Below are 22,594 nucleotides of genomic sequence, written 5' to 3' on the forward strand. Positions count from 1 at the left end.
AGCTATCAGTTGCTTCTGTCCTTAGACTTCTGGCAAATTCCACTCATTGTTTTAGGATTTTCAACCTAAATTCCCAGTGGAGCGGGATAATTTGTGCGTGACTGCAGTGAGGTGACCGGCAGTACATGATCTCAGTTTCAGAAGCGAATTGTGTATGTGCTTGTAAAACTATGCTTTTTTATGAACTCTCCCTCGTATCAGTTGTTGTGTTTCCAGCAGGAAGCAGGTGTTTCCGAGGTCCATTTTTTTATTTCAGAGTTTGATATGGCCACTAGGTTGTTTGTTATAGAAGTACACTGTACATGCATTTTCATTTGAAAGATTTGGGCATTTGATATATACGGTAATTTGCTGTATCTGAGTTCATTATGAATGGGCGCTACTGTATGGAGCAGAGCCCTTTATACTGGGAGAGTTTGGCATTCTTTTGAGCATGCTGACAGTCTAGCAACTATAGCTGGAAGTCTGGCAGCTAGGAGATGGCATGTTACCAAAGGTCATCCTAGCGATAACCCGCACTGCCTGGTAAAAGTTACAAAAATGTAGAGAGGAAGGCTTGGAAGGGCGAGGGGAGGAATCATACTTTTTGTTTTTTTTTGTTTTTTAGGCTAGAGGGCGCAAGCTACCACCTGTTATAAAGGGTTTAGTTGTTAGCTTGGAGGTAGGAAACTTCTGGAGGCAACATGACGCCACGAGAAGTGAAGTCGGGGGAAACTTCCAGTGGGGGGGGGGGGGGGGGGGGACTAATGATGACCAAAACCAAAAGACGCTATTGGACGGGAACTACAGCTGATTTAGCGCCAACAGCTTTTTTGGTCAGCCTTGGGGGTGTTTCCACTAACTGCGGCTTCTACTTCAGGCTTTACTTAGGATTTTTTTGTTTGGCTGGCATTAGCCGGTATGTCGCCTCATCTTCCTGCCTTAATGGTTTTGAGCATCCATCCACCAATCTGCCATATTGGGGCATTGTAATGAAAGTGTTTCTTGTTGATGAGCACGTAAAGTCTCTACTCAGGAGCGCGAGAGTTTGGCGCTCCGTTCACTAAATGGACAGGAGAGCTGCTGGGGACTGACGCTCGAGCGTGCTCTTTGTGTACCGAGTATTTATCGGAGCGCGAGCGACTTCTTTGCGCTTTGCGACGTCACGTCCAGAAACAAGGTGGCTGTGCTGACAGAAACATTGTTGAGATGAAGGGCGGGGTGGACCTTTGCCCCTTTTCAGTAAAGGATGAGAACTGAGTTTATTGACAGAAGAAAACAATGAAAAAAAAACAAAAAAAAAAAAAAAAACTACTTGAATGGTGCATAATCTAGAAGGAAAACAAAATTTGATTTAAAAGCCAAGACAGCAATTAGCATTCCGGAAATGGTTTGTCTGTGAGTCTCGCCCTAAACGAATTCATCTGTCAAACAATAGCTTGCCTATACACCAACTCAACTCTCCTACGTCACGCCGCGGTGGTGGCGCGCCGGACGCACTTCCGGTCTCGGGCGGTGGGCAGAAGTCGCCGTGCCAGGCATGCATTCCTGTGTTCCTTTGGAAGAAACGAGACAAAAAACCTGCCTTCTCGTCAAAATACTGCGATGGGGGCTTTACCAAGAGAGTCTGAGAAGGTTTGAAGATCAGTTTTCATGTGTTTTTGCACCCTCCGTTCGTCCGAGAACGTGGATAGCAGCCGTGAAAAGGGAAAACCTGACGCTGTCGAACTACAATTGCGTGTGCGGGCCACAATTTGTAGTCGCCAGATGTATTTGCTTTGTTCCAACATGACCGAGAGAAAACCCCCAAGTTGTCCGGACCACCCACGGATTCAGTACATCTTCAAATTCACACGGCCGCCTGATCGTTCGAACTTTCGTCTGCTCTTTCAAAGTTGTCTGCTTTTTGTCGTCTGCTCGTTCAAACAAAAGCGGCCCGTAGACCAAAGTTTGACCCGGTGATTGCAATAAGAAGTAATTGCAGGCCTCAAAAGACTTAAGTAGGCTCGGTGTAAACAGTAGATACATGTTAATTATTGGTACCGGTGGCCATCCCCTACTTGTTACGCTTTGTCTGTTCCCGCTTCCGATTTTCAGTATCGATGTCGATCATCGCCGCTACCTTTTACACTTTTGCAGCACGAGCGACGTCGCGACCGAAAATAGCTACAAGAATCTCATCATGGTTTTGGCGTCCATTTTGCAGCGTTCATGCGAATGAATCGCCGCACTTACGGAAAGTTTAGCGGCGTAACGAACCTCGATCATTTCGCTCAGGCGATTGAAGTGGTAAGACATTGCGATGAGGACGTAGAATCGACAACTCCAACGCGAAAAAGAGTATGCAGACTCACACAGACGCCGACAACGTGACATTCGAATGGTTTGTTGACGCGGGACGCGATGCTTCTTGCCCGTACTCCATTGCGCGTGCGTTCGAACTGTCATCTGCTCTTTCAAACTTGGCTGCTTTTTGTCGTTAGTTCGTTCAAACGACAGCGGCTCGTAAACCAAACGTTGACCCGGTAATTGCGATAAGAACTAAGTGCAGGCCTCAAAACATTTTTGAAGGTTGGTTGGGGTAAGTCGGCTAAGTGTAAACAGATACAAGAAGTTGTTGATCATTGTTGCCAGTGGCCATCACCGACTTGTATTGCCCGATTCTACTTGAGGTTTTCAGTATCGATGTCCACCATCTCAGCTACGGTCCACGCTTTTGCAGTCCTAGCGACGTCGCGACTGAAAATAGCGAGCAGAATCTCGACGTGGGAGTCAGGCTTTAGCGCCCATTCTGCGGCGTCCACGTGAAATGAATCGCCGCACGTCACATTATCCACGCAAAGTTTTGCCTCGATAGTTTTGCTGAAGCCGCTCAAGTAGTCAGACAATGTTAGGAGGACGTAGAATCAACAATTCCAACGCGAAAAAGAGCACGGGGACTCCCACCGACGCCGACAACAAGGCAATTCAATGGTCTGTTTATGGGCGACGGCGGACTTCTTGCCCACCATCCACGGCGCATGCGCGGCGCCGGTGACGTCCGCTAGGGGCGTTCCGGTTTGTTTGTAAACATGAGTTGGTGTATAACGCTGTGCCATAAAAGTTGTCGAGATGAGAAAACATTCGGAGTCGGACCGCTTCCTTTCTGCAATGCTTAACCGAGCGAATAACGATCCTTCGATTGGAAATCCAAAACTATTGGAAATCCGAAACATCAGTTAGCATTGCAGAAAACATTTGTTCATGCATCTTGTCTGAAAACAGATTGACATGCTGTCTATTGAACGGCGGTGTACTGGTGTCGGCTTAGCATATCGACGCGTTCCGTCCCGCGCCGCAAGGTGTAACCACGGTACATCTGACAAATTTGACAGTTTACTGTGTCGACAAGTGAGTTTAGGGATGTAAATAGGTCAAGGTAGCTTTCCGCACTGTGCTCGAAGCAAGTCTTCAGACATTTCCGGAATATTAAAACATACTAGAAACTTCCTATTGTCACCATCTTTTTTACTTTACACTCTGCTGCTCCACAGACTTCGAAATAATTTTGGCTTCTGCCACCCATATCCACGAGACGCCGCGTTCATTGTAACTTTGCGGTCGGAAGTGATTCGTGCGGCTCTTCGATAGTTTCAGTGTGTCATGCTTTCGTTTGCAATGCTTTGTTTAGTTGCTGCACTTGGAGTATGAAACTTGGAACGTCAGAGTAGGAGTAAAGGAGCGCAGACTTAATGCACCCAAGGATAGCATGTGTGGGACTGTGCACGCAATCAACGGCTCAAAGTTACTTATCTGTTACAATCTGCTATATAATCTTTGATAGACCTATTGCTTTATTCCCCAAGCATCAAGGAGAATGCAGGGATTGGTGTTCCACGTGCCGCACGTGCTGGCGTCAGCAGTAGTAACTTTTCCAAAGCAAATACCTAAAACAAATGGCATCTTGCACGCGCGTTCGTCAACGCTTTATTTTGGTTATTTACTTCGAATTCTTTATACAGGGAAGGCGTGCTCATGTGGCACGTGGAACACCAATCCCTGCATTCTCCTTGATGCTTGGGTAATAAAGCAAATGGTCTATTCATTACTCTTGTCAAAATTTAATTTTCGATACTTTGAATATTATGTTTCAAAAATGACTGCCATCAAAATTCAATGCTGTGACTGGCGTTATCCAGGAGAGTCGCTACGAACCCCTTGAGCTCGAGTGCCGGATTTCTTTTTGTTTGTGAAAGCACCATTTTTTTTAAAGCCAAATAAAAAAAAAAAGTTTATTTGTAAGTTTTGTTTTTGGCGACAGTAATAATAATAATAATAGTAGTAGTTCATTTAGCATGGAAGTATGGTGGTAGCTGAGGATGACCAGGGTTTGAATATAGTGACTAATTGCAGGCATAACAAAATGTCTGAGTACAGGGAATTGTGACTAGCATACTCAGAGTGGAATGGTCAAAAGCAGAAACCTCTATATTGTGGCATTACAAAGTCTGCTTGTTCGAGCGGGCGACAGGCTCCTTACGTCGGTCAAACTCTCTTTGTATAAAGGGCTCTGATACTGACTGGAGAGCAAGAAAGCCACCTGCGGGTGAATCCACTGTTTTCAAGGCAGTTGCTTTTACGAGATTCTGATCACTTTACAATTAATTGGTGGTAGACAGAGCAGCTTACTGACCTCCCAGGAGAAGGTGCGTAATCCTACAGGGTGTCTAGCGACCGGGAAAGCTTGGAAAACCGGGAATTGTCAGGGAAATTGTAATTACTAGGAAAAATCGGGGAATTTTCAGGAATATTGTCAAAAAGCGAGCCCAGTCAGGAAAAATGAGCCAAAAACGCCATTGAGTGTCCTGAGCAAAGGCTTGAGGACTTGGAGGCAGAAAAATAGGCAATAAATTCTGCTGAGAGCGGAGCATAGGCTCTGCTCAACCGGTGTAGAGTGTACTACCCGATCCAAAGGAAACAGCCGACAAATCCAGTCCAAGCCTTGGTTTGGATGGATTGAGGGCGCAACATTAGGCTAGATCCAGCTAGAGCTACTAGATTTACTAACAAATAGGAAAGCTGGAGACCCCAATCCAATCCGAGCCTTAAGCCAAAAATATCCGAAAGTGTTCACCTGGCGGCCATGCTGCCATCGGTTATGAACGTGTGTGGTTCAGCGTCGTGTTTTCATTGTGTTTCCGGTAGTGGGCCTCTTCACTGACGATGTCGGCGGCAAGAAAGCGCTCGCTTAGTCCGGGCTGGACGAACCCGAATATTTCGGAATATGCAAGTTGGATTAAGCCCGTGCCAAATGATCCTCACAGTGCTCAATGCTCACTGCCTTGTGTTGTAATGGTCTACCGCCTCTACAGTGTTCGGGGAATTTCACCTGAAATTGTCAGGGAAAACCTGGAAAAGTCAGGGAATTTCAAAATGATAATTTGCTAGACACCCTGTCTTAGGTAAATTACGCTACTGTGACTTTGTTAAGGTTTTTCTCGCATCACATTATTGAGAAAAACATTGTAGAGGATGGCAGTGATGGAAGTGCTGCGCAACTTGTAGAAATAACGAAAGTCTGCTACATCTTGCGTTAAAACGCCAATTTAGCTAGGAATTGTGCCATACCTGTGCTGAGCTAAGCCTAAACAAATAAAAAAAGAAAAATATTTTAATATTGTTTGATCGTAATTTTTTAGACTAGAAGGAAAAAAAATAGTACAGATATTTACAGCATTTCTGCCCACCGTATAGTTTGTTTAATCTTAGGTCAGAGCACCGTCGAAGGCTCGAACACACTATCATAAACACACATACTAAAACCGTATGTCTAGGGGCATTCGCTGCGCTTGATTGGTTTAGACAATGAAAGAACACATACAGATAGGCGGCGAATGCCACATTGTTGCACTTTTGACGCCGTTTCATTGGTTCCGTTGGCTCGTAGCGTCACCTGCGCTTTGACTTAAAGTAAAGCTGAAGCAATTTTAAATATGAGGAAAAAATGCCCGAGCCTTGTTAATTAAGCCTTAGCCATCACGAATATTGTATTCGTTAGCGCATTTTATGCGCGAATTAACCAGAAAAACGCCTTCAAACTAGCAGTGAAGCCACTCCACTCCGAAGACGAGGGAAAGGGGAGAGAGGAGGAAGCCCGTGAGCTGACGTCGCAAAAGGTTTGGCCGGGGAACTCCGCCGCAGCTGGCCGCGCTTCCCTTATAGGCTGCTCTACTGACTTTTCAAGCTGTCGTCTTTCTGCCGCTGCATAGTGCTTGCTTTTATCCATTGACCGTTTGTGGTATTGACTCGGTCGCCCAATGTATTGTTTGTTCATGGGTTTGCAAACTTCTCGTGGTACAAAAGCAACCGACACGTGCTGTTGCATCACGCCGTGCTCGTGTAGCCATCGGCTTGCACGAACAGCGCTAGTCGCAATTGTTCTTCATGCTTACCGCCCTTTTTACTCCAACACCGAGGTTTCAAAAGGATGGGTTCCTGCTATGCAAAGAGACAAGTTTGAGCAAGAAGTGCACTGTTTTTTTGTTCGGAACATGTTCCGGACGGCTCACCTGACTGAATCCGACGCTCTGCCGTCCATCTTTGGAAAGAAGGCAGTTCAACGCATTAAAGGGAGGGACACTGACAAAGTATTTATGCTCGCCGAAGTTTTTAGTTGTATGTGACATATGAGAGCCCAACTACCCAGAACAGAATTTGCGGCTTGAAATTCGGTTTCTTTCCACCCGAAAACCGCTGATAGAGAACTGGCCAGTCTGAGTCGCGCTCACTCTCTTCTTTGTGGTCACGGGCCATTTTCTAAGGTTTAGGCACCACCACCAAATTTAATCAAAGTCGTGGGTCGTTGAAAGCACACACCCAATATTAAAAGTAGAAAAAAAAAAAAAAAATGTGAAGCCGATTTTTTGTGGCTTTCAGAAAGCTGCAAATATGTTGATTAAAAAAAAGTTCCACTGAGAACCAACCGGAAGCATTCTGTGCGTTCACTGCATAATTCTCAACATGGCGTCGTTTCTCGTATCGTGGGACTCGCAGCGCGGGCTTGACAGCGATGGCAGCGGTCAATGGGCATGGGACCTCTACTTCAGAACTGCTGATCGCGGTACCGCCGAATTCTGTTATCCGTTGAATGAGAAATTTTGGACTGACCAAAAGAATCAGTATTCATCGTGTACGACACGCCCGACCACCAAGTTGATTTCGCCCCCTTCTCGTGGCTGAAGACATTGCTCGCACAAACGTTAAGCACGAAGTGCATACTTCAACCCGTGCAAAATGGTTCTTGCAGTGCTCAATGCTCAATGCCTTATTGTAATGGCCTTATATATTTACCCGCCTCTACATTGGTCAGGGAAATTCACCTGAAATTGTCAGGGAGAGCCTGTAAAAGTCAGGGAATTTCAAAATAATAATTTGCTAGACACCCTGAAAAGGGAGAGGAAGAGAAAGGCCTTATTTTAATGGAGGTGTTGCACTATGCTATATTTTCCATCCATTTTTAAATACCACTTTTAAATGGAACCTACCTTGAGTTGAGCCTTATTTCTTTAAAAAGAAAGACAGTGTGTTCCTTTTGCATCTCATTTATTCTTACTACGAAAAAATAAAACATAATGTGTTTCAGCATCAAAGAGGAACCCTCTGTCATTATCAGATATGAACTCATTTAGCGATGCAATCAAATTTTAATTTTCAAGTGACGTGCTAGCAGTTGTTGGCATCTGCTCCAAAAGCGTCATTGGCTGCTCCAAGCCAGTAGTGCCTGTTACAAAAACCTGCGACCAAAGGTCAAATGCTGCTTCAATCACTGGGATGGCTTCCTTATTTTCATGAGAAACATTCTTTGTCTATGTGTTCGGCATTTCGTGAAGCCTGGATAAAAGCGTGGCTGCAAGGCTTGACATTGATGGGTTTTTGAGTGAGGGGGAAAAGGCCATCGTAGTAAAAAAGCGTTTGCGCTAGGCGGGAATCGAACCCAGACCGATTAGATTATTAAGCGAGTGGCTTTCCATTATGTCGCGACACATTGCCATGAGTTGAGGTGCCATTTGGCGGGAAAACCCCTGTGGAGATTCCGCTCTGCGTCTGGCAGATAGCAACTTGACCCCCTGTCACATATTTTTGAAACCCGGGTTTGTGCTGGTATCTCCATTCCAGTAATTGCCATCGCGTGTACATGCCATGCCATGCCTGGATCCAGTTGCTAAACTAACCGATAAAGAGCGCCGAAAGCATAGATGCCACACGTTTCACGTGCAACACAACTGCTCCGCAATTCACTATGCATTTTTTGAGTACGACAGTAATTTTTTTGTCCTTTGGTACATTGACAGATGAAGCTGCTGTTCAACATAAAGCCCCTGTTTGTCAACAAGGTTGGTGTTATTTTCATTCAGTTACTTTTTTTTTATTTGTGTGCAGAATTTTCGTAATAGTGACTTTTGCCTCTTTTAGCCTTTCCTGGTGATTGTCAACAAGGTAGACATTGTGAGGCCAGATGACCTTTCACCGGAAAGAAAGGCGAGTAGTCTTCTTCCACTCAGTTTGTTGCTTTTTTTTTTTCTTTATCTTGCTAGTGGGAATGTTTTTTAAGCAAACCATTCTAAGGAAAAAGCACTTTTGACCTCAGGACAACTGATCCAGAGTTTAAGAAATCGCATTGCTCCTTCTGTGAAGTCATGTTTCGTGGTAGGGCTGCCGTTCTTCAGAAAATTTAGCATAATTTTTTGTCAGTGGCAAAAGTATAGGTTTCATTACAAGAAAGAACGTTGTTGCTCTGTGTTTGTAAAAGATCAGGACTTGGGAGCAGCTGCATATGACTCGTGTGGTTCTTCATTCCATTGAAAAAAAGGAACAGACAAAGAGCCCAGGAAAGGACAACAGTGACACACACTGCCTGTGTAATGGTGTTGGTCATCAATTAAAAGACTATGTCAACAGATACATGTAAATTAAAAGCTTTATTGATCAGGCCGGGAACTTTTATAGACCAGCCTGTAACTTGATCCGCCCATAGAAGGAAATCGTCGGTGGATAGAAACAGATAGTGCCCTCTGATCTCCAGATTTATCTTACGTTGTCAGAAAGGGAGAATTGAAAAGGATGACAACCATGAGGACAGTTGGAATTACTGTCTTGTTAAGCATTGTTATATTAAAGTAGGCTTTTCGTCAAGTTTAAGGGTTTTGTTCTTGAAGCACATTCGGCTGTTTGCACAGCGGTTAGAGTCACCATGGCAGCATGCTGAAAGTGACGATTAGTCTGTGGGATGAGAGGGAATAGAAAAGCAAGTTTTAAATTGCTCATAAAATTTCTTGGCATTGAATCTTCTTGCCACCTTGTTATATGGCTTGTATACCCATGCTTATAAAACAGTATCTAAAATGTAAACATAAAATTGAAAATGGAGACTACTAACCTTGCAGCTCTGTTGATGTTCCATCAACAGAGCTGCAGGGTTAGTAGTCTCCATTTTGCTCAGTTGGAGCGAAGAATTGTGCTATGAGAAGGTTTTACATGGCCTCATCACCTTCTGGCAGCTTCATCTGGCCTTTACTTCACACACTTAGCTGCACTAAGAGTTGAAGCGGGAACTGTTCAAATATGCAAACTCACCGTGATTCTTGCTGCATTGGCTTGCTGCAGGAGCTGTTTGCCAAGCTGTCGGAGGAGTCGATCCCGGTGCTGCAGATGAGCACAGTGACGGAAGAGGGGGTGGCAGAGGTGCGCAACGAGGCCTGCGACCTGCTCCTGGCCCACCGCATGGAGGCCAAGCTGAAAGGCAAGAAGGTGGAAGGCATCCTCAACCGCCTGCACGTGGCCATGCCCAAGCCCAGGGACAGCAAGGTGGGTCACCCATGTGCTCCTCGGTGCTCAGCAGCAGTCTGAACCGTTGCAGGAACCGCAAATTGACGATGTTGGCTACAGTCACGTCTTCTTAATAAGGACACCTCTGTTCTCCGAAATGGTCCCTTTCCCTCAATACCGTGGCGTAGGCAGTGGTAACATGGAATGTGATGCAGCATCGAGCTAGACTAAAGCCCCTCGATATGTTTTCGTTTGTCTTTGCAAGTAGCGCCAAATGCGCGAGCGTACGTGGTCCAGGTCTCGAGCGACCCTTGGAAGCAAATGGCGGCGCAGCACTGAAATGAGCGGCCCTTGGAAGCGAATGGCGGCGGAGCACCCGCTCGTGGCACGTGTCTTGTGCATTTCCACAACAATGGTTGGCGGTACTTGTGAAAACACCTTTATCAAGCGGCTTTAAGCTAGACACAACAGCAAAGCCACCATTTCTAATGGCATGGCAACTTCAGGAACGAGATATATAAGCAACATATAAGTACTATGAGTAAAGTGCGTCACTGGTACGTCGCTCTATGTTTGATCACGTAATGTGACCTGCGGGAGTCACTTGGATTCACTTCAGCAAGACGTTTGGCTAGCACTTGTGTTCAATCAGTGAGGAGACCAGCACAGCATTAGCAGTCGGCTGGTACTCGTGTTTTATTCTACCGTCAGCGGAGTCAAAACTGAAAATGGTTAGGTGCTAGCCATATAGCACATTCTGTGTTAAAAACTACCTGCAATGAAAGTCCTTCATAATAATGAGGGAAAAATGTGAGTATTTACCCAGTTCTTCCCCAAAAAGCTTGTTTATATAGTAGGGTATTCATTTTAAAGGGTTTATATTAATGGGGCATGACTGTACCTGCTTTTTGGGGCACATTCTTTGACATGGATGTTTAAAGCACCCAGCCCACACTGTCGGTATGCAAAGTTTGATGTATTCACCAGATAGAAGCAGTGTTTGTGCGAGCCCTCAGATAATCGATAGTAAACTTCAGGTGCACTATTTTTGTCTTCAGGCCCAAATGCCTCAATATTTGAAGGTTACAAAATGAGAGAACTCGTATAAAATGTGCGCACCTGCCCGAAGAGCTCGACTTGTTACGTCGGCTCTGATCCAAGATGAGAAGCATAACTTGACTTTGCGCAAAGTGTCAAATGGGATAAGCATGCATACCTTTAGTGTCGTTCTATGCTGATATGCTTTGCAAACTTCTTTCTCTTACCAGGAGAGGCCACCCTGCATCCCAGAGAAGGCACTCCAGAAGAAGATGGATGTGGACGGTGCCAAGAAGTTGGTGAGCCACAAGCGTCAGCGAGGGCTTCGTTTCACAGACCGTTTACCCTTTTCCGACACCTTTTCTAGGAGCGAGACATCGAAGCCGAGCTTGGAGATGACTACATCCTTGACTTGAAGAGTGAGTGGCAGAGAACTCTCGACGTAGTTCCGTCGGCTTCTACAAACCGTTGTGCGAGAAAAGAAGCGAGGCGGAAGCTATGAGGCTCGCTCGGCATGAGGCTCATACTCGTGCTGCGTGAGCCTCGTTCGAAGCTTCGGTTGTACTTTTAGCACAGTGCCTGGAAGGCTTCTCCGACCGAGATCTTCAGCGTCCTTCTCCGCCCATGCATTGAATGTGGTTTTGAAGTGGCAACAGATGACGACGCAAAAGCCGGAGCTTTGTGCTGTAGGATATCGCGAGCCTTTGGCATGACACTCTGGCATGGAAACATGAAGGCTCGTCTCACTCGCGACTTAGGACCGTGTGCCTCGAAACCTCTCATGATCTCCTACAACAAGTAAACACATTGGTGGCACCTATCAAATAGCATTGGAACACTCGGAGGCCCCGTATATATCCTATTTCTTTCAGGCATCATTCTTTCTTTCTTGGCTGGAAAGATTTGTCAGCGTCATAAACCGTTTCTCGTAAGCAGTATGTCCATTTGACCTCGCAAATGCCGCAGTACCTTTGCTCTAATGAAATAGTGCAGCTCCAGGGTCACCACACGGACAGCAACAGCGTGCTGGTGTTTTGTCGTGTCTTAAGAGGTATTAAGAGGTTTCGAAGCACAGTGCTAAGGAGTCACAAGCCCGTGCGAGAGAATGCAAGCATCGTCGTCGTCCCAACTCCCGTCTGCCGAAACTTCCACGGACCGTCGTGCTGGAGAGCGATTTGCGGTAGAACGGGCGCCCGCCGCATCCGCCACCGCCGCTGCGACACTGCCAGGGTCGCGGCCGACGACAGCACGACGCTTCCGCAACATAGTCGAGTGGAAATCGAAGGACCGCTTTTTTTTGCACAGTGTAAACGTACCGGTCGGAGACGGGTGGCGGTGCCCACGCAATGCGTCTCCGACCGTGCTTACTTTTGATGCGGCAAACTTTCATTAATTCTTCTTCGATGGAACCTTGAAATTTGGTCCAGGTATCCGAAGGTCTAGTTCATAGAGGGTGGAATAAGCCCTCGTATTTGTTTGATCATTCGAGGTTTTAAGGGAAGCAGGAGTGCCTTTATCTCAGTAGCTCTGAAGCAGAATCCGTTATTAAAACTATGGGTGCGGAAAGGCGAATCCAATCTGTTGAGGCTTGGGGAAGAGAAGAGGCATTAAATGAGGAGGTGTTACGATAGGGGATGCCTACCTTTGTGAGTTGTTCATGATGACATGTAAGATGGTTCTATAAATAATTTTTCTCGAAATGCAACATTGATGTTACAATTTTGAATTCTCTGCTGGTTTTATTTGTTTCTGCATCAAAAGATTATATTTAGCAGGTACTAAATCAGATAAAAACACCAGGTGGTGACACTTCAAACTTTCACTCATGCTGTTTCTATACAATAGCCCTTCCTCACCCAAGAAAGCTTTTAGGCATACCCTGTCTCATGAGTTTCTTCTATCTTGGCGTGCTGCATTCATGTTCGGAGAAGTGCCATCTTTGCAATGTTTCATCGTGCCGTAAGCAGTTCTGTTCCAAGTGGTGCCATTGAAAATTGGCGCATAGTATTCTTCTGTCAACACTTCTTGCCGAATCATGCCCGTATCAGTGCATTATTGTGTCAATCAGGGTCAGTCGGGTATGTCGACTGCCTGCCCCATTAATGGACAACCGTGTGCCGTGTGTGGTATTGCTCTCTGACACTGAAGAGAAGGAGGGAAAGGGATTGATTCGGTGGCCAATCCACAAGGCATCTAGGATAAAGGAGGTATTGGTGGCTTATCCAGCGTGCTCGGTACGATTTGTTGTGTGGTCTTTGTTTGGCACGACCCACAAAAATGTGCCTGTTTATGGACATCCCTCTTACCTTCAGAGAACTATGATCTTCCTGATGAGGAGAAGTATGACGTCATCCCCGAAATCTGGGAAGGACACAACATTGCGGACTACATAGATCCCGACATCCTCAAGGTGAGCTTCTGTACCACAGACCTTTAACAATATTTCAATAATGGAACTATAAAAAAAAAAAAAAGGAGGATCGTTTTAAGAATTAGTTGGAGTGTTGTGCCAAGGGTTGACAGGTAGAAGCCATCTGCTGCGTATTTTAGCGGTCCCTCCCACCCGCTGGCATTTACTTCTGAAGTTCCGAACGAATGCTTCTCCTGAAAAATCGGCCATGCTGTTTTGTTGGCTAAATATCGCCAGGGCGAAAAACAATGGGACATAGCCCACGCTGGCCAGTGCCTGAAGCGGGATTAAGCTCACTTTATTTTACCGCAGTTACAGTGCAGCGGTTGATGTGTAAACATGCGCAAAGCAATAAACTAAAAGCGAGTTCCCGTAGCCCCCGACAGAGTGAGAACAGCAGGGCATGTCTTTCGAACGCCCGGCCTCTAGCACATACTTTGTGCCTTCCGCCGTGCCTCGGCTGCATGCGCGCCCTTGAGGTCCACGAGGCGCCGAAGCATTGTCAAAGGTAGGAAGCTTGCATCGGAGGTGAGACAACTGAAGCTCCTCCCTGCCGTTCTCACCCTGTTGGTGACTAGGGTGTGCCTTATTCATGTTTTTGTTTGTCGGTCCTTCGTGTCAAGATTGGGAAATCCGACATTCAGAATATAGCATGAAAAAAAGCAGCAGCTTGCGTGGAGATGAACAGATCCACTTGATTGCATGCACCATTGTATTGGCAGCATCTTGTGCCACCCAACCAAAGGCTGTTTATACTGAGAGAGTTTGGCTTTCTCAAGGAGGTTTTGACAGTCTGTCAACCGCAGCAGCGTACTTGACAACCAGGGGGCAACTAGTTCCGGCCGCCATTTTGGGGTCTGACTTGTAAGAATTTTACGTGATTTCTCTGGAATAAAGAGGAGAAGTAGCACCATTTTGCGTTATCTCGAAATCCGCTGGTTCTAGCGGGCAACAAGCTCCGCCCATTGGCGAAACTCTTTCAGTATAAACGGCTCTGACCTAACCGATTGCGGCAGCCAGAGCAATGCAGCTGGACTACTTAGGCAAGCAACTGCTGATACAAGTAACCGCTGCCATTGGGGCCGCCTGCGAAGAGGTCGCAATTGTTCTTGGACACAAAACATTTTTTCTACCCAACTTGATTGTGCAAACACAGCTTGACTTTGCGTGAAAAATTTCTAAAGTATAAGCAGCAAATATTAATATAAGCAAATGCTTGTTCACTACACTCACCATCGGATGACAGTAATGAAGCAACAAAGAAGCTGTCATCTCTGGTATTTCCAAAATGCCGTCATTTTGTTGGGTTACTGTAATTGCCTGCAGTTGAAAAATGCACAGTTTTCATTGCATTTTATTGTGGCATGGTCACAATACAATAAAACTCGTAGCTGGGCTTAGTAATTCTTCACAAGTTAGGATGGCGGCTACGCTAGATTTGAGAGAAACGTTGGATTTATGTAGTTTAATGCCTTGAACTTAGAATGGTATTAAATGGCCAAAAATATCTTGCAGATATTTTTTGGCAACCGTCTCTTTGCTTGTGTGTATTTTTTTGTATTTTTTTTCATGAGGCTTTGTGATTTATGATTCCCTGCTCTATCATGGATAAATTTTACTGACTCATATTTCCTAGAGGAGGGTGAAGTTTTGTTAGTGGTCTTGCATTTTTTTGGGATGGAATTATTTTTTGCCATAATTTTCTTCTTTTTTTTTTAACCTCAGAAACTGGATGAATTAGAGGCTGAAGAAGAGCTTCGGGAAAAGGCCGGCTTCTATGACATGCCTGAAAGCGACGAAGATGAAGAAATGAAGGAAATCAGGAGCTTGGCGAGACAGTAAGTGTGGGGCACCAACTTTAAATTCTTTGCTTGTTCCTAATTAAAAGGAAAAGCTGTTGAAATTTTAAGTTTGCATCCTTTGATACTGAGTGATGCACTTGACTATTTAATGGGGCATTCTACCAGTTCTTTTAGTGTGCTGTTTAAGGTAGTGTGAGCACAGTTATTTTTGGGAATATTTGCCACGAGGTTTTTGATTTTGTCCCTTTTCTTAAAGAGGCAGTGCAACGATATTCAGTTGGAATGTTTTTCACTTTACATGAGCTTACTGGCACTGGCAGGCCCGAAGCATGTTCGAACGCAACCCCACTGACCAAGAAACCTTTTTGTTGCGGTGCATTTTGAAGAATAAGAGCGAGCATTTTCTTTCAACCTCTTTTTCGTGAAACTTGATGACCTAGCACGGTGGTTGTAGTTTTGCCATAGTCCCCCGAGTGACGGTATTTGAATGCGGCTCATAAATTGGACCTGAGCACTGTGTGAGCGCTCGATTTGGACTTGTGATAATCAATATAACTTGACAAGCAATCAGGTAGCGGCTCATGCCCAATCGCTGCAATGACGACAGTAGCGGAACCATGACAATGTCTGGACTCGGTGCATGTCCTGTGCTTTGCCAGCCCCATTCTGTTGGTACAGCCAACATGGGCGGCATATAATTGCCTCCAGATCGCGTGGCCGCTTGTTCTGACTGCGAGTTGAGAGGGTGAACACTGCTTGTTTTTAATAAATTTTTTTTCTGCAATTTCCTTTGCGAAGGGTGAAAAACTAACGCATGTTTCATAGGTCATAAACGTCAAGGATTCTTTCTCAGAGGTATTTGTGCAAGGTACAAGAATCGTAGCACTGCCTATTTAAAAATAAACTAATCGGCTGTCTTTTTTCTTTTTCATATATATATGAGGGGTAAAGCTGAATTGTATTTATGAAAAGGTCTGAAAGAAAAAGCGCTTTCATAGCAGGGTGCACCCATGTCATTGAAAAAAGAGTAACACATCCAGTAGCCTTTAAAGATTTTCTAGAAGTAGGGTCTAGTGTCCCAACGGTAGGTAGCATAGCCGCATTCCCAGCAATGCAAAAAGACAGAGCTATTGGCCCAGACTACTAGTGGAATAGCATCACCCACAAGTGACACTTGCATTCATGTGTAGAATTTCATCCTAAATCTTACAATTTTCCGAGAGCTCAAATCTAGTGCCATGAGGCAGCTAACACATTTTTTGTGATGAAGGAAGTATTAAATACCCTCACAATATTAGTATCTTGATGTTGAACTTTTGGGGGTTGTCTAGTCCAGAGGTGCACAAACGTTTCAGGCCTGCGACCCCTAAAATACTTAAATGCCCGCTGGTGATTCCCCCTCCCTCCCTCTCCCTCTGAATGTATTTCACAGTAACTCTTTCTTTCCGAGTCCCCCACGAACTCCAGACGTCATCTCGCGTCACCCCAGCTGCACTCATGCGAGAGCGAGCAGAGGAACCTTCACTTCTCATTCCTTTCATTATATTGTATAAACTGGAATATAGGTCGACCCCCAATTTACAAGTTGAAAAGCGAAAAAAAGTTTTTATGGCCAGAAAATGCCACCTTACCTTGGTAACGAAATTGGCCGAGTATACGGAAGGACAAGAAAACACGGCACATTTATTGGATTGCTTCGCACGCAATAAAACAGGAAGTGCAGGAGCGTTATTACTTAGATTCCTTAGAACCTTCATCCGACGACGAGTTCACTAACGCAATTCAAAGAGACGATGCCGTCCCTTTGAATTGCTCCCTTGAGAGCCCGGAGACACAAGCGACATCGACGGCTTTTGTTCGGATGCACTTCAACATCACAGGTTGCGATCTGGCACGCAGATCCCGAATAAAATTTGCCACCTTTGTTTCCAATTCAGCGTACACCGCAGTCCTTCCACGAAATGAAGTTTTCTTCGCCCTGCTGCACGCCACCAGTTTTTGTCTCTGCCCTCGCCAGTAGCGTCTGCTCTTCTCCAATTCTCCAATACTGCAAGATTCCCGTGGATCTCTGCAGAGGCAGTTGCCTTCTTCTTGAAGGCTACCGTGAACTGTCTTCTACTTCCGCTCATTATCACTCCAGGAGCGGCAACGGTAGATGTAACAAACCAAGGAGCACAAGTGAAAGTGAATCGTGACCATTGTGACAAGTGGACGAGTGCTAGGCGATTGCAAAGAAAATCAAGATGGCGGTTTCAGCCACGCAGTGTTGCGAGATTATTTTTGTTTTTCCGCTGATGACAGTTATATAAGACGAGGGTCAACTTTTTCTGGTCCTTTTTCAAAAATAAATTTGATCTATATTCCAGTTTATACGGTAGGTAATCTGTTCCCCCAGAGGGTTGTGACCTTTATGCTGTGCGTTTCTGGTCTAGTTGACACAAGTTAGGATTAACTTTCCTGAATAAAGATGTTGTGTCATTTAAAATTAAAAGAAAATAATGCAGCTTGAATCTATTACATCGGGCTATCAAGCTGAAGTGTTTATTTTGAACAACGCATTCATTTTATGAATGATCTGATTGCCAACCCCCGGGTTCTGCAATCACCAAACAAGGCAACTGTGTTTAAATAAAAAAAAAATCGGCGGCATTATCAGCCTGTGTCCCTCGGTCTCCCAAAGCTTGGTGTGTTTATAGTAAGTAACTGATGAAGATTTCATATTAGGTGTTATGTCTTGACTGTTTTAATTTGGGTGAAGAGTGTTTTTGTCATAGGTATCAATGTGTTCATGAAACAATTTCTTAATTAATTTTGCTTATTTTTGGCATTAGGATTCGTACAAAGAAAGCCATTCTGGCCATCAACTCAAAGATCGACAACACCACCAAGCCCAAGGTGTCCAGGCCAAAGATGAAAAAGGTATGGGCTGATTTCTCTTGTCTTCCTTTATGCACTAAATTTCAAGCTTTGCTTTTATGGTACCATTTGGGTTAGTTTTAAGTTTTCGCACACTTTTATTTGCATGTGATTATGTTAGAACAGTGGTTCTCAAATGGGGTCCCCGAACGCCTTCCCAGGGTCCCTGAAGCCCTCAACCGACCAAGAAATATTTTTTTAGATTAACGCTGACCATCTTACATGTGCACCGAGTGAGCAGGGTTGATTAGTCAATATTTCAGAGCTTCAAAGATGACTTGCATGCATTTAGTTTTCTTTATTTACTCTTTGTCATCGTAATCGTCTATCATGCCCCCTCCTCCCCGGTGGGTGGGGTCTCCCATCACTTCCGCTGATTTAGAAGGGGTTCCTGAAATATCAGTGGTTGAGAACCACTGTGTTAAAACATGGACATCTGACAAAACAGAGGAAACTTTAGTGTAACATTCCAAGCATGCCAATTTTCACCGTGTACTAGCATCACATGTATGTCTAGCATCACATGTATGTCTTTTAGATGCCACGAGACTCCAGTCATTGTGAAATATGGGAAGTACCATGTTCTACATTTAGCTTTACTATATTTAATGTTGACTTAAACCCTCTGAAAGTCCCTACCTGACTTTCGATGCTTGTGTACACTGTGTTTTCACTTAGCGTTTACCCTGGTACCCTTCTGTCATCAGACATGGAACCATTTTTACCTTCTGTGTGCTTGGTCTGACTCTTTTTCGCAATCCAGAGGGAGCGAAGTGTGAGCAGACTCCGTTCCGAGATGTCCGAGCTTGGCGTGGAACTTCCAGGAGGAAGGGTATGTCCGTTTTCTACGTTGGCGTTCTCTGTCTTCAACCACTACATTATCGTATTTTGCAAGTGCTGTATTTTTTATCTGTAAGCCACACCGTCGTATAAGTCACACCTTCCTATAAACGGCAGTTTTCACGAAAACGTTGGTATATAAGTCACACTCTTTTGTACGGTTGGTACGGCGAAACTGCATCGATAAGCCTGCATATGTGTACTGTGATCGTGTTATTGGAGGGGGAGTCAGTTTCAATATTTTTGCCAACTAACCGAACGGAAATAAGACCCCCATTGAAAATTCGCTTTGATGCCCCAACAGAAATCCACCATATTGCCGAGCTCAGCATATGAGTTGAAGTCGATATGCGGTACCCGTAGGTTATGTCTGATGGATCTAGACTCTTCTTCAGTCTGCCAGAAGAGCAGGCCATTGGCAGGCACTCTGTTGTATGTCCTTTGTTGTAAACATTGATACGGACTGGCAATGCACCAACGAAAATTTGGAGAATAAAAATGCAACTCGTACATTGAAAAATATGGTATATAATCTTCTCCTAACATTCTACATTGCTACTTTGAGTTGATATTTGATGTTGCAACGAGTTGTGTGAGCTCTCTGGGAAACCCTTGGGTGAATGGGCTCCTCAATGAGCTGGGACTTGGCTGGGAAGGTGTGTCAGCGGTGCCCTTGAACATTGTGTCGACGTTGTCCTTTTCCCACCAGAGCCACTTCAAGAGGGCGGCCTCAGAGGTGAGGACCCCTCGCCCCCTCAAGAGGAAGAGGGAAGACAGCGAAGGACGGGTGCGCAGCAGCTCCAAGACGCCCCGGGACCAGTCTGGTGTCCGAGATGCCAAGGCAAGTGCCCGTTCCTAGGATCTTCTAAAGTTGTTGCCGTTTTGCCTACCTGCTGCACATAGCCAAACCTTTTGAGTGCTGAGTGCAAATTTTGCTCTCAGTAACTCTGTAGCAGGCTCAGTTAGGAATATTTATTTGTAAACGACACTATTTTATGGGCAAAAAGTTATTTGATGTCTGCATGAATCCAGCCTATGACATATTTCTCGAATGTACTTTTTGAGACAGGGTGCTATGCAGTGGCACCTCGACCTGACACCCCGAGGTCACTCTTTTGAACGACCTTGCTCGGCCTTTGTTTATTTGGGACTATGTCTTTCCTGTTTTCACAGTCGTTGAATCCCGTGTTTAGTAGTAATGTCTACTTCAGTGTTTGCCATGAAGCATGAGGCTGAGCGACGTAGGCCTGCCATTCTATAACAACGAAGCAGCATACTGAAACAGAAGTCGCCTAAATGATATAAATTGCTTACCATCAAAGAGCAACACCACAGCATAAAACATTGTTTTCTTTGCTTGCTTATACATGCCGCTACAAGTAAACAAGAAAGGATAGCCGAGTTGGGAGGGGCATGGAGCAAGCCGAAGCTGAAACCAGATGGAAATGGGCTCGAGTATACTTGCGCGTGGCACTCAAAGGGTCAGTGAGGTAAACCTTGGAGGTCAGAAAAGTCGGGAAGACGCTGACCTTGCAAGCTATGATCAGTTTGTCGACAGAAGTTTCAGTTGTTTCATACTGAGTTAACCCTGAAGATGGTAAGATTCCAGCTAAAATATAATTTGGTAACTAATTCTCCTGTGGAAATATCTGGCATTTAATGTTACTCTCTCGGGATGCTATTGAAATTCTTCAGATCACTCGGTGCTCTGTAGTTGTATCATAGTACTAAACCCACAATTAATCGTTCAAAAACATTTTTAAACAGGTATTTCATTGAAATTTGACCGCCTAAGTCACCTGCTGGCTGTTTATACCTGGCTTTTTAGATCAAACTGTTTTTAGAGCACTGCTCTTAGGCGCCTGCTTCTGGCTTGAGTGGTGTCGGCATCGTCGTTGGCGTCGCCGTAACACGTCAGCGTCGGCGTAACTGTGCTGTGCCTTATGGGAAACGTCCCATAATGCACTGCGGTGACGTGCGCATTGCATTATGGAACTTACTCATAATGCACCACACGGGAAGAAGGAGGAGGAGGAGGCAAGGAGCATGGGAGGAGTAGATGAGGAGGGAGGAGGAGAGGGTACGGATGAGGAGGAGGGGTTTACCCTCCCCTCCTTCTCCTCGAGAGCTGCGCTCTAATTCGGCATTATAGGGAGTTATAAACATGTCTTTTTTTTTTTTTTCTGTTTTTTTCTTCCAATAATTGTTCAGTTTAGTCAGCACTCGTCCTGTGTACTTCTTTAATCAGTCCGCGCTTCTTGTTAGCGCTTCTTTATATTTTTTACACTCAGGAACCAACTTGTCTGCATCACCATTTCAGTACTGCAGCTTTGTACTGTCTGTTTGCCGAGGGAATAGAATTACAAAAAGTGGTTACGGAGGCTTGATGGCTTGAGATTGCGGCTCTTGGTCTCGCGGCGGATCGAGGTTGATAAAGCCATCATGTGTGTGTGTGTGTGTGTGTGTGCAGATGAGGAAGAAGGTGAGGACCATTGGCAAGAAGGCCCAGAAGGGCATGAACCGCATGGCCAGGAAGGGAGAGGCAGACCGCAAGATCCCCAGCCTCAGGCCCAAGCACTTGCTGGCTGGACGCCGGGGAGTGGGCAAGGCCGACCGCAGGTGAATGCGGCAGCATTTAGAACCCTCGGTGGAACGCGCAATAAAACGCAGCTTCCAAACCCCCTCCCTGTCGTTGTGCTTTGAGACTGGTCTCCGCATGGATGTAGCTCTTCAAGGAAGGTGCCTGGAGGCTGGATTGCTTGCGGCCTGTGCGGAAGGACATTTTATTACAGCGATAGCCCTTAGTGGGACACTTCGCGGGTTTCGCGCCATCGACTGTGCTCCATATCAGCGCGGGCCATTTTCGGCATTCTGCTAAAAGATTCCATATTGACGTCACACTGTCCATCACATCACCTGCTACCTGGCACCAGCTGACACCATGACATGACATTATCATTTCAAGTCACATTGCACAGTGATGCAATGTGACTTAATGACGTAGGGTGACGTCATGAGTTATGCGATGTCGGGACATCACGTGACACTTTGTCGCCATGTGACTTTCAGTCGTCACGTGACACCATGAGGACAAGTAGAAACATAAACATGAGACTGCTGATAATGGAAACAATAAGAACAAAGCATTTTTGCTAATTATGCCAGAAAGGTTTTTGGGCGATTAAACCAATAAAGCTAGGTGGGTGTTAAAGGTCAACTCCGCTCAGTTCCGAAGATTTCAGGATAATGAGTGATTTCACATAAAAAAGCCCTAGTAAAAGACACTACATTATTTTCTTTGCAGAAAATGGGATATATATTTTTAAATTAATTTTAAGCACGAGCAGAAATCTAAACGAAAACTACGGCTCCGTCCAGCACCATTGGCCTCAGGCTGCCAAGAACATGACTATCACGTGGTACGAGTTGTCACGTGATCCTCTATGCAACGACGGGGGAAATTGGGGCGGAAATGTGCCAAGCGCAGGTGTCGTCTGCACCGCAATCTTTACCACGTTTTGGTGTCTACGACATTCGACGACGTCTGCAAAATTATGGCATAAGTCTGTATGGTGTGTGGACGAAACTCTGAGAGACCATAATCATGAACGGTAAGAAGACGACGGCGGTTGTGTTGTGACACAGGACACGGCGGTAACAGCAGGACCACGGCGGGGCGGCTGGATAGCTCCCAAGAAATGCACTGCACAGGTGCGTTACGCCAATCGCTTGGACACCTCTGCGCGCTGAGAGGAAACGTTGCTGATGTCACCCGTCATGCTTGCCCGGAGAAGTAAAAACAAGC

At 45.4% G+C, this 22,594-nt stretch overlaps 1 protein-coding gene across 1 annotated transcript in view; it reads left to right on the forward strand.

Annotated features, from left to right (window-relative positions):
- LOC8027108 (GTP-binding protein 4) overlaps positions 1-21,471 on the forward strand; it is a 41,473-nt gene extending 20,002 nt beyond the window's left edge. Inside the window, exons 7-17 of the mRNA XM_029991033.4 lie at positions 8,310-8,351; positions 8,431-8,496; positions 9,622-9,822; positions 11,052-11,120; positions 11,189-11,240; positions 13,134-13,231; positions 14,957-15,069; positions 17,865-17,952; positions 18,713-18,781; positions 19,499-19,630; positions 21,260-21,471. Of these exons, the coding sequence (XP_029846893.2) occupies positions 8,310-8,351; positions 8,431-8,496; positions 9,622-9,822; positions 11,052-11,120; positions 11,189-11,240; positions 13,134-13,231; positions 14,957-15,069; positions 17,865-17,952; positions 18,713-18,781; positions 19,499-19,630; positions 21,260-21,412 (1,083 nt within the window). The 3' untranslated portion in view covers positions 21,413-21,471. The remainder of the gene's footprint in view (positions 1-8,309; positions 8,352-8,430; positions 8,497-9,621; positions 9,823-11,051; positions 11,121-11,188; positions 11,241-13,133; positions 13,232-14,956; positions 15,070-17,864; positions 17,953-18,712; positions 18,782-19,498; positions 19,631-21,259) is intronic.
- The last annotated feature ends 1,123 nt before the right edge of the window (positions 21,472-22,594 follow it).

This window comes from Ixodes scapularis, unplaced genomic scaffold (assembly GCF_016920785.2).
Source record: "Ixodes scapularis isolate PalLabHiFi unplaced genomic scaffold, ASM1692078v2 PGA_scaffold0__279_contigs__length_252992795, whole genome shotgun sequence".
NCBI classification, from domain to species: Eukaryota; Metazoa; Arthropoda; class Arachnida; order Ixodida; family Ixodidae; genus Ixodes; species Ixodes scapularis.